The sequence below is a fragment of the Sander vitreus genome, chromosome 15, assembly GCF_031162955.1.
Source record: "Sander vitreus isolate 19-12246 chromosome 15, sanVit1, whole genome shotgun sequence".
NCBI lineage: Eukaryota > Metazoa > Chordata > Actinopteri > Perciformes > Percidae > Sander > Sander vitreus.
The window spans coordinates 26,049,010-26,063,650 of record NC_135869.1 but is presented as its reverse complement, the minus strand read 5'-3'; the positions used below and the strand labels follow the sequence as shown (position 1 = coordinate 26,063,650).

The window sequence follows — 14,641 nt, the reverse complement described above, 5'->3', positions numbered from 1 at the left end:
AAATCTGTTATCGTGACAGGCCTACTCCTTAGGTATTGAACGACGAGGCAATTTTCGATACTCGATACTTCAGACGCAATTTCAGTCGGTGCCTAAAAAGTATTGAATTCAGTATCCAGCCCTAGTTCAGACAGCTGTGGACTTGTTTCGGTTGCATGGATGCCCAAGGGGTTCCAGGGTAGGGGAAGTGGCTGCATGAGTCCACGACAATGCACGGAAAGTCGTGGCTGCGCGCGAAAGGTACGGCAAGTCCGCATCTCTCCGCAGCTGTGAAACGCAAAAAGTATATCCGAGCGTCCTGGACGGGTGAAGTGGGACTCCGTTGCCTGCTTGTTGGTTAACGGTTAATACTCTCGGATATAGATAGGGTCGGCTATCGGTCAGAAAAATAATCTAATTTAGCATCCCTTTCAGAAATCAAACAGCTTTTACCAGGTGAGCTTCACTCAGATCAGTGTATCTACTGCTATGTGATTGGTTACGGTAGGAAATATATTTGTGAAAAATGTGAAGAATTAAGGGGAAGAAGTTGTTAAATCTCTAGTGTGCTATCAGCATTCGGCTGTGAGCTTACAGAAAGAGAAAGAAAATGAGAAATATGGCGTGTGTTTAGTTTCCATGAGGACAGGCTGAATGAAAGTGAGGGGGAGGTAGTGAAAGGGAGTGAAAGACAGCAGTACAGCCACTAATGTGAGGTGAGTGTGAGAGCAGGAGGATTTTTGTTTTTTCCAAGACCCAGCCAAGAAAGACTAGAGTAACTATTGTATTGCTGTGTGAAATTAAAATTGTCTGAATAGGTAAAAGGTATAAATGTGTTGCCCTGAGGCAAGCAATTGGTGCCCATTCACTGAAGGTCCATTAATGATAAATCAGTCTCCCACCAAATAATGTTTCCCGGATGAAAATGTATTCGTGGTGATCGAAGGTGGGGTCAGTTGGCTGCAGAACAGCACTACATTACATGTTACACAACGAGGGAAGTTGTGTTTTTCAATCTACTTGATTTTTTTTTAATGGATGCAGCATTCTGGCACACTAGTCCCCACTTTGAAAAGCCTTTCCATTCCAATTTTTTGAAAAGGAGGACATAATAATAAACATATTTTTGGAAGGGGGAAACAATGTGTTTATGAGAACACCCTAAATGTTTGGACTATGACACACACACACACACACACACACACACACACACACACACACACACACACACACACACATACAGTCTGAGTCACAGAGTCTAAACTTACAGCTCCTAGACTCCTGTGTCTCTTCATCTCCTGCGTTTCTCTCAGCCTCTCTCCGACTGCTCCAGGTACACTGTCTTGGCTGGCCGGATGCTCTGGGTGAACTGAGTGAAGGAGTGAGGAGGTGAGAGAAAGAGAGAGAGAGAGAGACAGAGGGAGTGAAAAAGAGGATGGGAGAGATTCAAAGAAATTATGAAAAAAAAACAAGTGATTGGGTGCTGAGGAATTAGGGCTGTCTATTCCAAATTAGAATGTATATTCGATTGTAAAAATAAAAACAACAAAAAACAGACATTTAAATATGTTATTTGAATATTGTGCAGCACTTCTGGGCCTGGGCTGCAGCTCCCTAAACATGTAGCTCCCCGTCTGTGTGTTGTCCGATTGAGCCCAATCGTCCAGAGAAGTCAGCGAGCGAGTGGGCATGTCGATGACGTTTCGGCTGGCGCTTCCCGAAGTGAACAAACAACTACGGTGAAGAAGACGACGCCAACGAAAAATGTCTAAATGAATCACGTCCTGCATGCTCCAGAGAGAGCGAGGTAAAGAGGTCTACAGAGTTTACATGAAGTTTTCATTTCATGCATTTGCCATGTTTATGTAGATCTTTTAAAATAAATGTTTATGTTAAAATAAATATAGACGTATACCAGTAGTTGTCTCCCGTTGTATTGGTTTGCCCTCTAATGGACATAATGCTCAAAAGTAGATATTCAAACCTATGTGTTTTTTTTAGAAGGACTATTCGAACGTCATTTTTGGCTAATTTTGATAATATTAGTGGACTAGAGTGGCATATGAAAAAGAGGATTTTCACTGAATCACACAAAACGAAGACCAACCTCTCCTTCTTTACCTTGTGCTTCGGACACCGCAGTGAGAAGTTATCCTCGTTTAGAGAGCAATCTGTTAGAGGGACAGAGAATATTAGTATGCGACAGATATTGCCACACAGAGCTGTTACAGTAAAAAAACCCAAAAAAACATTTGGGTTTTAAACAGACACAAAAATCCACTATTGGGAAACAGAATTTTACATGAATTCCCTTTTTTTACAGGGTGCCTGTATTCAACGCATTCACTCACCTGCTTCAATAGCGCACAGGTAGTGGTAGCGAAGTGTACAGCCTTTGCTGTAGCAGCCCAGGGTTGAGCCAACCATCTCACAGTACGAGCAGGACTGAGCAGAGACAGAATGGCAAAGAAGAAATCAAAAAAAGCATGTCTTATGTCTTTTAAACAGTAAAAGTCAAAAAAAAGTTATAAACCTGAAATAGGAACAGAGGACACTCACTGTTTCTCTGGCACCATCTAGTGCCTCCTGCAGGCCATACAGTCTCCCATTGACAAGATACACTCCACTGGTCCACACTATGCATCCTTCGTGGACCCACAGCTCCTCTGGGTCCATGGGCATCTGAGGCAGCTGGGCGAGTTGTGCCAAGGGTCCCAGGGAGTCCAAGGCGGGTGGAGGGGGCTGAAAGGGCAGGGACGCCTTACTGTTGGATGGCACCATTCTGGGGGAATCGTCACTAGATTTGTGCCTCCTTTTAAAGCGGGGGTGCGAGGTCAGCTTTCTGTGTTGGGGTCGTTGTTGGGCTTCTTCTGTTGGCGGCTGCAGCTGTTGCTGGATATGCGGCTGTCGCTGGTCGATCTCAAGGTCTGGCTCTCTCTTAAGCTCAGGGATAGGCCGGATGTCTAGATTCATGTCCAAGGTTAGAGATGTTGTTTTACTGGTGTAGGAGGAGAAGGAGGAGGAGGAGGAAGAGGAGGCACTGTTGCTGAACTTGCCAGTCATGTCCATCATCATTTCCTCTCTAGCAGCTGTGGGGGCAGTTCTTGCTGTCATGGTGAGAGGTATTGGGTTTGAATCTAGGCTGATGGCATAGTCACTCTCAGTTGGGGGCTTGGTAAACTGAGCATCTTGTGTTTGCGTGTCTTGGATGGTGCTCAAAGCATTTGAGCTCATGTCTAAATTTGGTCCCGTTTTATTTGTGCCTGTGGTCGCTGGACATTGTCGGACTTGGGGCTGGTTCTTGGGGAGCTTTGCGGCATATTCAGCTGGATAGAAAGGTCCATAGAGATCTCCGAGGTGCTTGTAATTTGCCCATTTCTGACACAGGCAGCAGAGCAGGCGGCCAGAGTGATTGGTCTCTGTAATCACGGGGCCTGAAACAACATAACCAGATGAAGGAAGCGCTTTTCCTGACTGTAGTGTGGTTTCCACCTCGTCTGTCTCGCCTTTCTCCGAGTCTCTGTCTCTCCTAGATAACTGGGAGGAAAGAGCTGAGGTCAGGAGAGAATCAATTCCACTCCCGCCTGCATTTACAATGGTGCACACTGCCCCAATCTCTGGTACTTTGTTCTCCACATGAATGTGTGGAACAAACGGGCCCTTTCTATTAGGATCTATGAATACTCTATTTGTGCCAGGGCTCCCTCCTGCCCCTAAAGGTGTATCTGGGTCGTCTTTGGCCACTGGTGGTGCCGTCGGTGCTGCTCCTCTCCTTCTCCTCCTCTGTCGTCCTCTGGCTTGCAGTGACTCGTCTTCATCTTTCACACCTTTGCGTCTCCTTCGCACAGGTTTGACCTCGACCTCTGGCGGTGTGTCCTCACTCTCGACATCCACTTTTACTATCTGGGTTAAAATGGGTGGAGTCAGTGGGGGAGTGTTTTTATTGTCTGTCAGGGGGGGTGCTACAGGTGGTGGTGAGCTGCTGGTAGTCTGCACCAATGGTGGGGTTGTGGCAGCAGCTGTGGTTGGAGTGGTTGGGGCCGGAGGAGCACTCGGAGTTGTGCTCTGAGCCTGGGCTTGAGGCTGGCCCTGCCCCTGTGTTTGGGCCTGGTTCTGGGCCCGTTTTTGTTTATTCACACTCCCTACAGGCCTGCCCTTCTTCTTGCCAGATGGGAAATAGCCTTTAGGCACTGAACTCTCCGATAGCTTAGAATCTTGTGGCGACAGACTGGACCTACCAGAGGACATCTGATGTTGTCTATTCAGCATGTGTCCTTGACTATGGTGGGGTGGGGTGGCTCCATAGTAGTCACTGCCAGGGTAATCATCAAACCCCATGCCAGATTCTTGAAGTTTCTGTCGAAGAAGGTTAGCAGCAGACTGCTCTCCTCTTCTTGTCTCAAGCTGCTGGTAAGTGTTGGTGAAATGTTGAATATCCGACAGGGCGGATGAAGATGGAGGTGGGGAACCCTGGACTGGGCGGGGAAGAGGTGGAGGAGGGGGTAAAGGTCCGAGCAAGGCAAAATCCTCCTTGTCACCAGATGCTGATGCCACAGCGGCTCCTAATCCAAAGTCAAAGTCTTGTTTTAGGGTTTGGGACGTCTGATGAGGATCACATGGGTAGGCAGATGGAGGTAAAGGCCCAGTCTCATCGACTCCTCTGAAGGGAATCATGTCGTTTAATGAGTGACTTTCATCCATGTAACTATCATCCCCTCCTGCAATCCTAGGGAAATGTGCCAAGTCTTGGTCCTGTGAATCATTAAATGCTGGTATTTCTGAGTGAGAGAAGCCTGGGTAATGATTTGACTCATCATCAACATGGCCTACTGGCTTTTTAATATTTGGTGTGATTTTCTGCACTATTGCCTCCAGTTTCAAACCTCGTCCTTTCCTGGGAGTCAAAGCCTTGGTATTACCACTTGATGGAGATAGAGGTTGTAAATAGGTATTCTCTCCGGGCAGAGGGGAAGAGAGCCTCGGACATGGGATATCTGAACTGGATGAGTCATCTTCATTGTGATGGCTAGACTCAGACTGAGCCCCAGGGGAGTGATGTGAATTTGTAGCAGCCTGGAGTTGCCTTTTGGCTGGTATAGGAGAGATAAAAGAACGAACTCTCCTCCGCAATATTAGTGGATTTGTGTCTCCAGAACCCCCAGCTTTAGGCTGACGCTGCACCTGCTGTGGCTGAGTGGAGTTCATGTCAGCAGAAGGCTTAGTGGAGCTGGGTGGAGCAGGTGGGCAGGGAAGTCTGGCTTCCTTTGCGGCTCCTCTGGAGACCTCGGGTTCAGCAGCATTTTGGCACTGTGGAGGAACAGGGACGTGTGAAGCTACAGGAGCAGGAGGCGGCGGTTGTGTTCTGTAGAAGGAGTCTCCTATCATTGTAGAGCCTTCTCTTCCAGAGTGTGTTGACTCCCACATTTTCAAATCAAAGAAAGCGCCTTGATGATGGAGTGACATTTTGGTTGCGAGTTGTTCACCGGGCATGTCAGTTTGTGAGATCATCCTTTGTCTCTGTTCTGATTGGCTGACCTTATGTCTTCCTGGAGAAGAACCAGGCTGCATCATCATCTCCTTCGATGGCCTGTTCATTGCTTTTACCCAGTCATTCATGTCATGGGGGTGATGAGGGGGGCCACGAGAGTGAGGATACATTTGAAGCTTGTTTGTGGCTTGAGTCTGTGGGGATAAACTGTGGTATGGATGGTGGGAGGGAAAATGGGGGTTACTACGTGGCATCATATTCCCTTCTCTTGTATCTCCAAATCGATATCCAGGAAAACTGCCCGCGCTGCCAGTTGATAAATCAACACCATGAATATAGGACTGGTGCCTTGAAGGTGAAGATAAGGGGTTAGTGCTCAAAGGATGAGAAGGCAAGGGTGTAATATCAACATTACCTCGCCTGTAGGGGTCAGCATTCATTACAACAGATAAATGAACAGACTTGGAATGATACTCCATATCAGCCTCATTAGCTCCACCACTGCCGTGATGATCAGTTTGTAAATTTGCAGCATCTGGGCCAGCCTCTCTTGATGCCGTTTCCATTTTCACTACTTGTTTCTCTGCAATATCCTTTTTACTCAGATCATTGGCTGCTGCAGGAGAGGAAAACGGCTGTTGAATCACAGAGGCTCCACTCTGACTTTTCTCCCGCTCCCTCTCTCGATCACTTTCCCTGTCCCTCTCTGGTGTGCTGCGTCGGTTTGGCGACACATCACAAATGACGGAGCGCCGCTCTGATGGGGCCAATATGGAGCCTGATGATTTTTGAGACTCAGTTTGACCAATGGTGCCCGTTAGCGGCTCTGGCTCTTGCAAAAGGAGCTCCTGCACAGCAGAGGGTGGAGTGGACACATTAGATAACACTTTTCTCTGTGGTAGAGAATAGTCAGCTAAGTTGATATGTTTTGTTGGCAGTTGCTGAGAATCTGTAGCCTGTGTTAAATGACTCTGGGACACGCCCACTTCAGTTTTCTCAGCATTTTGCAATATCTTAGTAATGGACACTTCGGACTTCACGGACGACTGAGCATCTGTGTTAAAATCAGGCTCTCTTCCATGCCTCTGGTTTGGATGTGGGGGCTTTCCAGAGCTACCCATTTGTCCAGAATGAGCCGAAACCTCAGTTATGCCATACGGGTGTCTGGTTTGAAACGGTTGTTGAACTTGGAGATGGGCAGGAAAGGCCTGCTCGGGTCTGCCATAACGCCTATCTAAATTGTAACCTTGAAGAACCTCTTGTAAAAGGCTCGGAAATTGCTGGGAATTATCCTCGTGACCTTTAGCTCCTGCTGCTTGCCCTCTCTTCACCAAAGCCTCTGCTACAGAACCAGCATATTTTGGATGCACAGGGCCATAACCAGCTTGTGACTGTTGGTACCCTAAGTATCTGGAATTTGAATCCATAACACTGGCTGGGCCAGCCCTTCCTCTGTTTTTCAGTGACAAATCTGAGCCATATGTTGATTCTGGGTATCCATATTTATGTGGTCCAGACTGGGGAGGATTTTGAGGCCGTCCAAAACTAGATTTCTGGTGAAGGGAGGAATACAAACTCAGATCCACACCTTCCTCCCCATTATGACTGCTTGACTCTCTTAAGGAGTGTTTCTCTTCTATACTGTTGTCTTGGGAATGCTTGCTTTTTTCAGTGTGACTTCCCTCAGACCGAGCTGAAACAATCACACCAACACTACTGGCACTCTGCTGTTCCTCAGATGTGTGCTTTTCTTCCCTCTCATTATTGTGTAATCTGGATGCAGTGTGCAACCGGTTTTCTTTGTCCTGACAATTTTGTGAGTTTACTTCTCCATCTCGCTGCGTTTGGCTACTGCCTTTCTCAGTTTGGTCAACTGTGCCTTCACTTTCATTTTTGATGACTTCATTTTTTATTTCTGTTGTCCTCCTATGACCACCTCTGTGGTCGTTATGTGTTAGGCCAGACTCTGAGACACAATTTGGCTGAGGAGGAGGAATACTGGAGGGGGTGGATGAGGGGGATGAGGAAACTGGAGGTGCTGAATGTGAAGTTGGGCCAGTCTCTGATGATTGACATCCAAAGGATGGAGATGAAGAGGGAATTTGAGCTTCATTTGCTTTTGTTTCGGAAACATTTCGTTCTTTTGACGGTGAATCAGAGGTGACTGCTTTTACAGCTGATGCTTGCCCAGTCTGTGTTTGACTCTGACAGGGAGCGTGATAACCAGTTAGTTCAGATCCACTGCTTGCACCACTCATCTGCCTCACTCTCCCATGTTCCCCTTCAGAAAACGGCTCCTCACGCTCCACCTTGGTCCCTGATGAGCCACAGACTGACATCAATGAGGAGTCTTCATCTGCACCAGCATCTAAGCTGGCACCATCACCGATGCCCAGTGCACTTCCATCTTTAACTGTGCTAGTGCTTGATGCTGCACTTGCATTTCGACTCCTTGGTTGTGATGGGGACACGCCATGTGTGGTCTGTTGCATCTGCCCCACATCTTTCCCCTTCTTCTGGGAAAGCACGGAGTCGGTGAGGAGCATGTGCTGAACTGTGTTTGGTAAATTGGCTACTTGTGAGCTCAAGGCATTAAGACTATTCAAGCCAGCATCCTGCATTTTGTCGAGTGGAGAGGATGAATAAATAGAGGGGCATTCCTCTCGGGATCCGATTCCTGTGCCTAGACCCAATTTGTTGCGGCCTGTTGGAGGAAGACTGCTCCCTCCAACTGCACTCATGCTGTGAGCTTTATGACTGCCACTGCTACCACAACTACTGATGCTGCTATTTGAGTTGGGCGTGGGACTTAACTGTGGCATGGTCTGCAGTAATCTACCTTGACCATGGCTACTACGGGGGTTTGATGTAGGAGGATGTGAAAGACCATGACCTGAGGGGTTTCCATGTACATCTGAGACACCCATCAAAGGGGAAGGAGAGGAGCTACAACTGGGGGAATGCACTGCGGAGGCAGCTGGTGAGGGGTTGGATATTGGGCTAAAGTTTTGGTTAATTTGGGTTTGTTGAGCATTGGGATGCATTGGGGATTTGGTTATTTCTTGAGATGCTGCTAGAGGTGTACTGGGATTGGAGGCTTGATGATGTTTAGCATATACAGAGCCTGGAGACGGGCCCTGGTGCTGCATCTTGAGAGAGTTGTCATAACCTACCCCTAAATTGTGCTGTGAGTTGCGGTGCTGTAGTGTGGCTTGCTTGTGAAGTGAAAGTGTCTGTTGGGAATATCCAGGATAGTTTGAAGCATGGTAACTCTGTTGAACATTCTCCATTGGCCCCACATTGTTAGCAGCAACTGAACTGGAGACTGAGTTTGAACTGGAGTTGACACTGGGAGAACTGTTGACTTTGGGATCGAACCCGGTGCTAGCAGCCCCATCGAGATATCTCTGCGGAGGGGGGCTGTACATTCCTGATGACCCTGTGGATGCTCCACCCTGTGGGGAGTAGTGCGGGTACTGAGGGGTCATTCTGTGCCCAGAGTGTGGATAGCTCCTATGCTGCTGCCCGTGGTGGACAGCGGGGAAGGTTTGCCCATGCTGGCGGTGCTGCATCTGAGAACCTGGCACTGACTGCATTGCAGCATTCTGACTCATATTGTACTGATGAGAAGGAGAAAACGCTCCAGCACCAGCACCTCCACCTGAACCAGCACTGGGGCCATAGTCTACTGGATATGGTGACATCAGGCCAGATGCTGGTGCAGAGCCAGATCCAGCATGCCGGTACTGGTGAGGTATATGTCCATCAATATTAGGGTACCCAAATCCTGCCCCATAAGCCATGCCCCCCCTTCTGTGCCTGTCCTTTCCACCCATTGAAAAATAATAATCCATGGCGTCCTTCCTGTAAGGGTTGTTAGTGTTGCCGCTGTGAATGTTCTGTGTTGGCGGTGCCTCCACTGCCCCTCTGTTTCTAGCACTGTAAGCAAGCATGTGACTGGCTTGACTGGGGTGGTGATGGCTTCTGTGTAGGCTCTGCTGTTGCATCCCTGCGTAATCATCTGTCATCCGTGGGGAGATCTGAGGGTCTGCTGGCTGAGGGGGATATGGAGTTCCCCCGACAGCCCTCCCACTGAACCCCGGGGGGAGAGAAGGGGGAACTGGGCTGTTAGAAAAATTCTGCATCGTTTTCCTAAGTTTGGATTAAAAACGGAAATATCTGTCAGCGTCTATACCAGGGAATGCTTCTGATCAGAAACTGGAAGGCTTACGGCAGTAACCATGAATGACAAAGAGAGAGTCTATGGCCTGGCAGTAAAACAGAGAAATGCTTTGAAAAAGAGTTCAAGCTGAGGAATATATATCGCAGATGTTATGACTTAGCAGAAAGTGGGTAGGGCACTTGAACAGACGATGCTTTTATCAATATATGAAAAGGCCAAATGGTAAAAGTCTCACTTCTTCAATGTGATCCTGGTATGGTTGTTTTCACATTTAAAGAAAAAAATAAAAATAAAATAAAAGGTTAACTTTACAGTTGGGTCTTGAAAAATGGAATTTTCAAAAGAAAAAGAAAAATAAATGTGTAGAGAAGCAGGTTTCTACGGCATAAAAATACAAGACTAAAACTGTGCAGTCCTTTCCATGAAGCTGAAGCAGTTTGGCACCGAGCAGGCAATGATATCATGGATGTCTGACACACCACCACGTGAGATGTTCAACCCCAAAATGTCTTTACATGTATATGCTCCGCTATAATTACAGCTCAAGCGAACAGAGCAACTTTAGGATTGAATTGTGTTGTGGTCCAATAGCATTTTGTGCAAAAGAATCTCAATAAAACCATTGAGAATGTGTTCTGTCCCAACAATCAGCAACAACAAACAGTTCCGTCAATATGTTTGCCAGGACCTGACTCACACCTGTGTGAGACCAAAACTGCAGTAACTCGAATCAAGAGGTCTAAATACAGACCATCATTAAACACCCCCAGAGGCAAACACTCCATTGATATTCTCATCAGCTCTTGGATGCAGAGAGTAATACAATTTGAGATGTTCTTTTTCTCGGTCATTCCCTTTCAAATACTGTCTTCTTTTTTTGCTACGGCATGCATTAATTCGGACTGTAGAAGTCTCTGGTCCCTATTTAGTAATTGTTCTTTCCTTGACGCTGTGTTCAGATTCTTCTTGGTCCTCTCCTGTATCTTCAGCGTGTAGCTGTCTTACCTTTGTTTCTTTCTGTCAACCATCATTTTATTCTACCTAGTTCCATGGCAACAATTTTCCAAAGGGAGGGTAATCCATTTATTCCACTTCAAGTTCAGTCTATTCAAGCCGTTTTCTGTTTTCTCTTTCTCTCTTCAGTATTTCCATGCCGATAAGTTCATTTTTTCCAAGGGCAGGTGACCAGAAGCCTTCACAACTCTGCAAATACAAAAGATGAATCAAAAACGTTAGCACACAAAAATGAAAAGGTGACATGTCTTTGCTAAACCTTGTGCTCCCGCTGTTGTTGTTTAAAATAGTTATAAAGAGACATGTACAGTGGTCATACAATTACACTTGACTAATATTTAATATTCTGTTTCAATTCAGTGGCAGTTAATTACAACATATGTATCAATGCAACTACGAACAACATTAATGAAATTAGTTTGGAGCCTTTGCGCTTAAAAACTGTGAAAAAGTGCTGATATAGCATCATATATTACAGATTACATCAGCATTTCCAACAAGAGCTTTTTTTTTTTATTTACCAAACCAACAATAATGTAAACATTCAGTGTCCAAATGTTTTATGTATGAAATGGAACTGACGCTTCGCTGCAACACAAACAAATATATTTATTCACCTCTATTCACACACAATGAGGCATATTTTCAGTAGTGAATGAACTGTATTTGTTGAGGAACTATAGGGCACTTAACAGCTACAACAGGTCTACAACATTTATTTTACAAGAAATTCTTCACAGGGAAACCAAACCCCTGAATGAACCTAGGGGTTAATAACAGACGTGTACCGAGACGACCGTTCTCTGGGATATGTTCTCATGCGAATTGAATGTGACCAGTTTTAGCCCAAACCGCTGATGAGGCTTGTGGCGCTGGTCGTCGGGGGGCGGGTAAAGTAAAGTGGGGGGGAGGTCGCTGTTTCTGTGCCGCTGACGGGGCTCGGAGTTCCACGGTGGCGAGGTGAGGGTCCTTGCACGTTGGCCGAAGCACTGAGAGCTTTGTAAGTGTACAGACAGTTTATTGGGGGGATGGTTTGTGGGGACGGTGCCGTTTGCGTGTGCGGGCGGGCGCTGTCTTGGGGGGGGGCGGATCTTTTTAGTGAACTGTCTGTGCAGCAGCGACTGCGTTGTGTGTCGGCCTTGATTCTGGTGCCGTGGCGACGGAGGTTTTGCCGTGGCGGGCTGCCACTGCAGGGTCAGCATAGAGGAAACACTGACATTACTTCTTTGTTGCACACACTTGTCCATTCAACTTAAAAAGGCTTGCTGGCCTCATATTAACACTCCTGTTTTATTATGCTCTGAAAGTACAGCCTTTACTGTGGTTGGAGCTTTAACAATACATGCCTACGCTGTCTTTTCTGACTGATAACAAACTGAAGAGAAAAGTGGGTAAGCAGCAGCATGCAATTAAGGCAACAAAGTAACAGACAAATCACAAACATTACTTCACATGTAAACAAACAGCCCTGTGGAGCCAAGACAGAAGTAGTCAAATCTCCTACCTCTTTAAAATTAGACCAAAGACCATTAACTTGTTTTAATGGCCTTTAATGATTAGGGGTGATAATTAAAGGCATGATGCCATCTTTATGAGGTCAATATCCATAATTGCCATGTGTGACACAAGCCTCTAGTGTCTCCCTCAAATACACTGTGAAATGGTTAATGGCCCAAACACAACTTTGGCTGACTTTTGTTACAGAAGTGTCGACTTACAACGAGCCACACAATAACAAGCCCTCACTGCTAATGATTACAACTATTAGTATATGGGTTATTTGTCTGTCAATCACTAGTGTGAACGACCAATGTAATGTTTTGTTTTTTTTCCACCGTGGAGAAAGTGATGAGCAGCTGAATATCATGGGAAAAAAAACAGGACCAGGATGGCTACAAAACAAACTGGTCATCCCTTCTAAATGTAGTTGAGTCAAACATACTTCATACAGGTTTATGTTTAAGTGTCTCATCGAAGGGTCAAAGCTCGTGGGTGATGTAGTGTAAAATTGGAAAAGTTAAAAGGACACTATTGATCTCCATCTGTCTATTAGCGCATACCTTGATTACTAATTAGTCACAGCAGCTCACTGTGCAAGGCCAGGCAGCAGCATCCACAATACACACAACAGTGCAGCATTAATAAAAACTGGCTCAATGCAGTCTGTCAGCAAGTCAATCAATTGCATAGCTGCCTAATTGTTAAAAGCATATGCATGGAAGCTCATTTCCACCAATGTGATGGAAAAAAACATATCCTGTAAGTCATTATAATGAGTTAGTATCTCAAAATAATTAGAGACTTTCTCAAAATACTGACATAGTATCTCTAAATAATGACTTAGTATATTTAAAAAAAAAAAAAAGCTTCTCATCATTTGAAATACTAAGTCATTATTTTGAGGTTTCTGAATATTACGAGATACTATCTGATCATTTTGAGATAGTAAGTCATTTTGGTTGAGAAAGTTTCTCATCATTTTGAGAAGCTTAGTCATTTTGAGATATCTCCTTTTTTTTTTTTTAAAGATACTGACTCGTTATTTTGAGAAGGTTTCTCACTATTTTTGATCAATCTTCTCATTATAATGACTTACAGGATATTTTTTTCAGCTCATTGGCGAACGTGGACTTCCGTATACGCAATATATTTTGCATATGATGATCAAATGTCAGCTCTGTTATATTCTGATGGTTTGTCGTCTCATCACATTGTCATCAACACAAACAACACTGGCGTTTGTGCCATACAGCCTTATATAGTAGCTAACGTTACATTAGCCAATACCAAGGTCTACGCATTGCAATTAGCTTTGTAGTGCTGCCTCTTTTAGCTTTGTAAGGTTAGCGTTATAGCTAAAATACCTCACATAACGTTACTGCTAATTAAATATGCGATGTAACGTTAGCCGCAGAGCTAGCTAAGCTACAACCACTAGTTAGCATCCTAGCAAACCGTGCGTTTACATTATTACAAGCATTTGAGGAGGTGCACAACACGATAGTTATAGCAGGCTAAAGGCACGGGGCAGCCAGGCAGCGTTTAGCTACAAAAGAGAGGTGATTAGGTGCAGATGTTTTCCCCCTCAGACATTCAGTGGGGCTGTGTGTAAATGGGTTAGCTAGCATAAATAACTGGTGTGGGTACTGCATCAGAAAATTATCATCACGCAGCCTGACATTGTACTTGAATAAACAGAGCTAATGTTTGCCAGTGAGAGGCAGAGACAGGCTAGCTAACACACTCTAAATGCATACCTGAATAACGTAGCAATACAAGGCCCCTCGAAGAGTGAAAGGCTGTTTTGTGACAATCCCGCTGCTGTGGCAGGAAACCCCAGTCTCGAGTCGACTGCTCCGCCGCTTTTCCCTCACCCTTTTGAGTCCAGACAACCCCGACCAGCGGCGGCGAAGTCGGGGGGCCCGTCACGACACTCAGATCCCGGGCCTTTCTTCTGATTTCCCCTTTTTTCTTTTGTCCTCACCTCCAAAAATGATGAAGGCAGAGCACAATCGGGGTGCCTGTAGGTCCCGGAGCCAGTGAGGTCCATACACCCCCGCCCCCTCCCCTCTTGTTCCCTCGCCTCTCTCTCCCTCTTTCACACACCGCTTAGGTGATTCCACCTATCTCGAACTAAAATTAAACACATTGCCATCTCACAAGCCTCTACTAACACATGCAGATCTCAAACGTCCGTTTCCGTCACAAAATTGCATTTGCATGCCTTCATCAGTAGCTCGACCTGTTCGTTTTCCTGTTAGACTACTGTTTTTTTTCTTGCAACAGAAAGACCGCCTTGAAAATGCATACACACTCATATTCCTGCACCCCCTCCCTCATCTCTCTCCATCACATCCCTCCACCTCCCCTCCCTCTCTGAAGCCTTTGCTATTCCACTGATTCCCCCCCTATTTCTACCATAAAATCTGAGATTATAGTAATATTGCAAATGCAAATTTTGCATGTCTGGGCTCAGG

At 45.8% G+C, this 14,641-nt stretch overlaps 1 protein-coding gene and 1 long non-coding RNA gene across 3 annotated transcripts in view; both read right to left on the bottom strand.

Annotated features, from left to right (window-relative positions):
• The window catches only part of tcf20 (transcription factor 20), a 15,435-nt gene extending 5,633 nt beyond the window's left edge, over positions 1-9,802 (bottom strand). Inside the window, exons 1-4 of one of the 2 annotated variants that reach the window (XM_078269544.1) lie at positions 2,539-9,802; positions 2,331-2,424; positions 2,087-2,150; positions 1,248-1,348 (exon numbers count right to left, since the gene is read on the bottom strand). In XM_078269544.1, coding sequence (XP_078125670.1) covers positions 1,248-1,348; positions 2,087-2,150; positions 2,331-2,424; positions 2,539-9,612 — 7,333 coding nt within the window. In that variant the 5' untranslated portion in view covers positions 9,613-9,802. The remainder of the gene's footprint in view (positions 1-1,247; positions 1,349-2,086; positions 2,151-2,330; positions 2,425-2,538) is intronic. The other variant, XM_078269546.1, reaches the window with a different exon arrangement.
• A 4-nt stretch (positions 9,803-9,806) lies between these two features.
• LOC144530117 (uncharacterized) lies at positions 9,807-14,434 on the bottom strand. Its single transcript, XR_013503083.1, has 2 exons — positions 13,922-14,434; positions 9,807-10,853 (listed from the first exon to the last, which is right to left on the bottom strand). It is a non-coding gene; the product is annotated as an uncharacterized LOC144530117 (long non-coding RNA).
• Between the last annotated feature and the right edge of the window lie 207 nt (positions 14,435-14,641).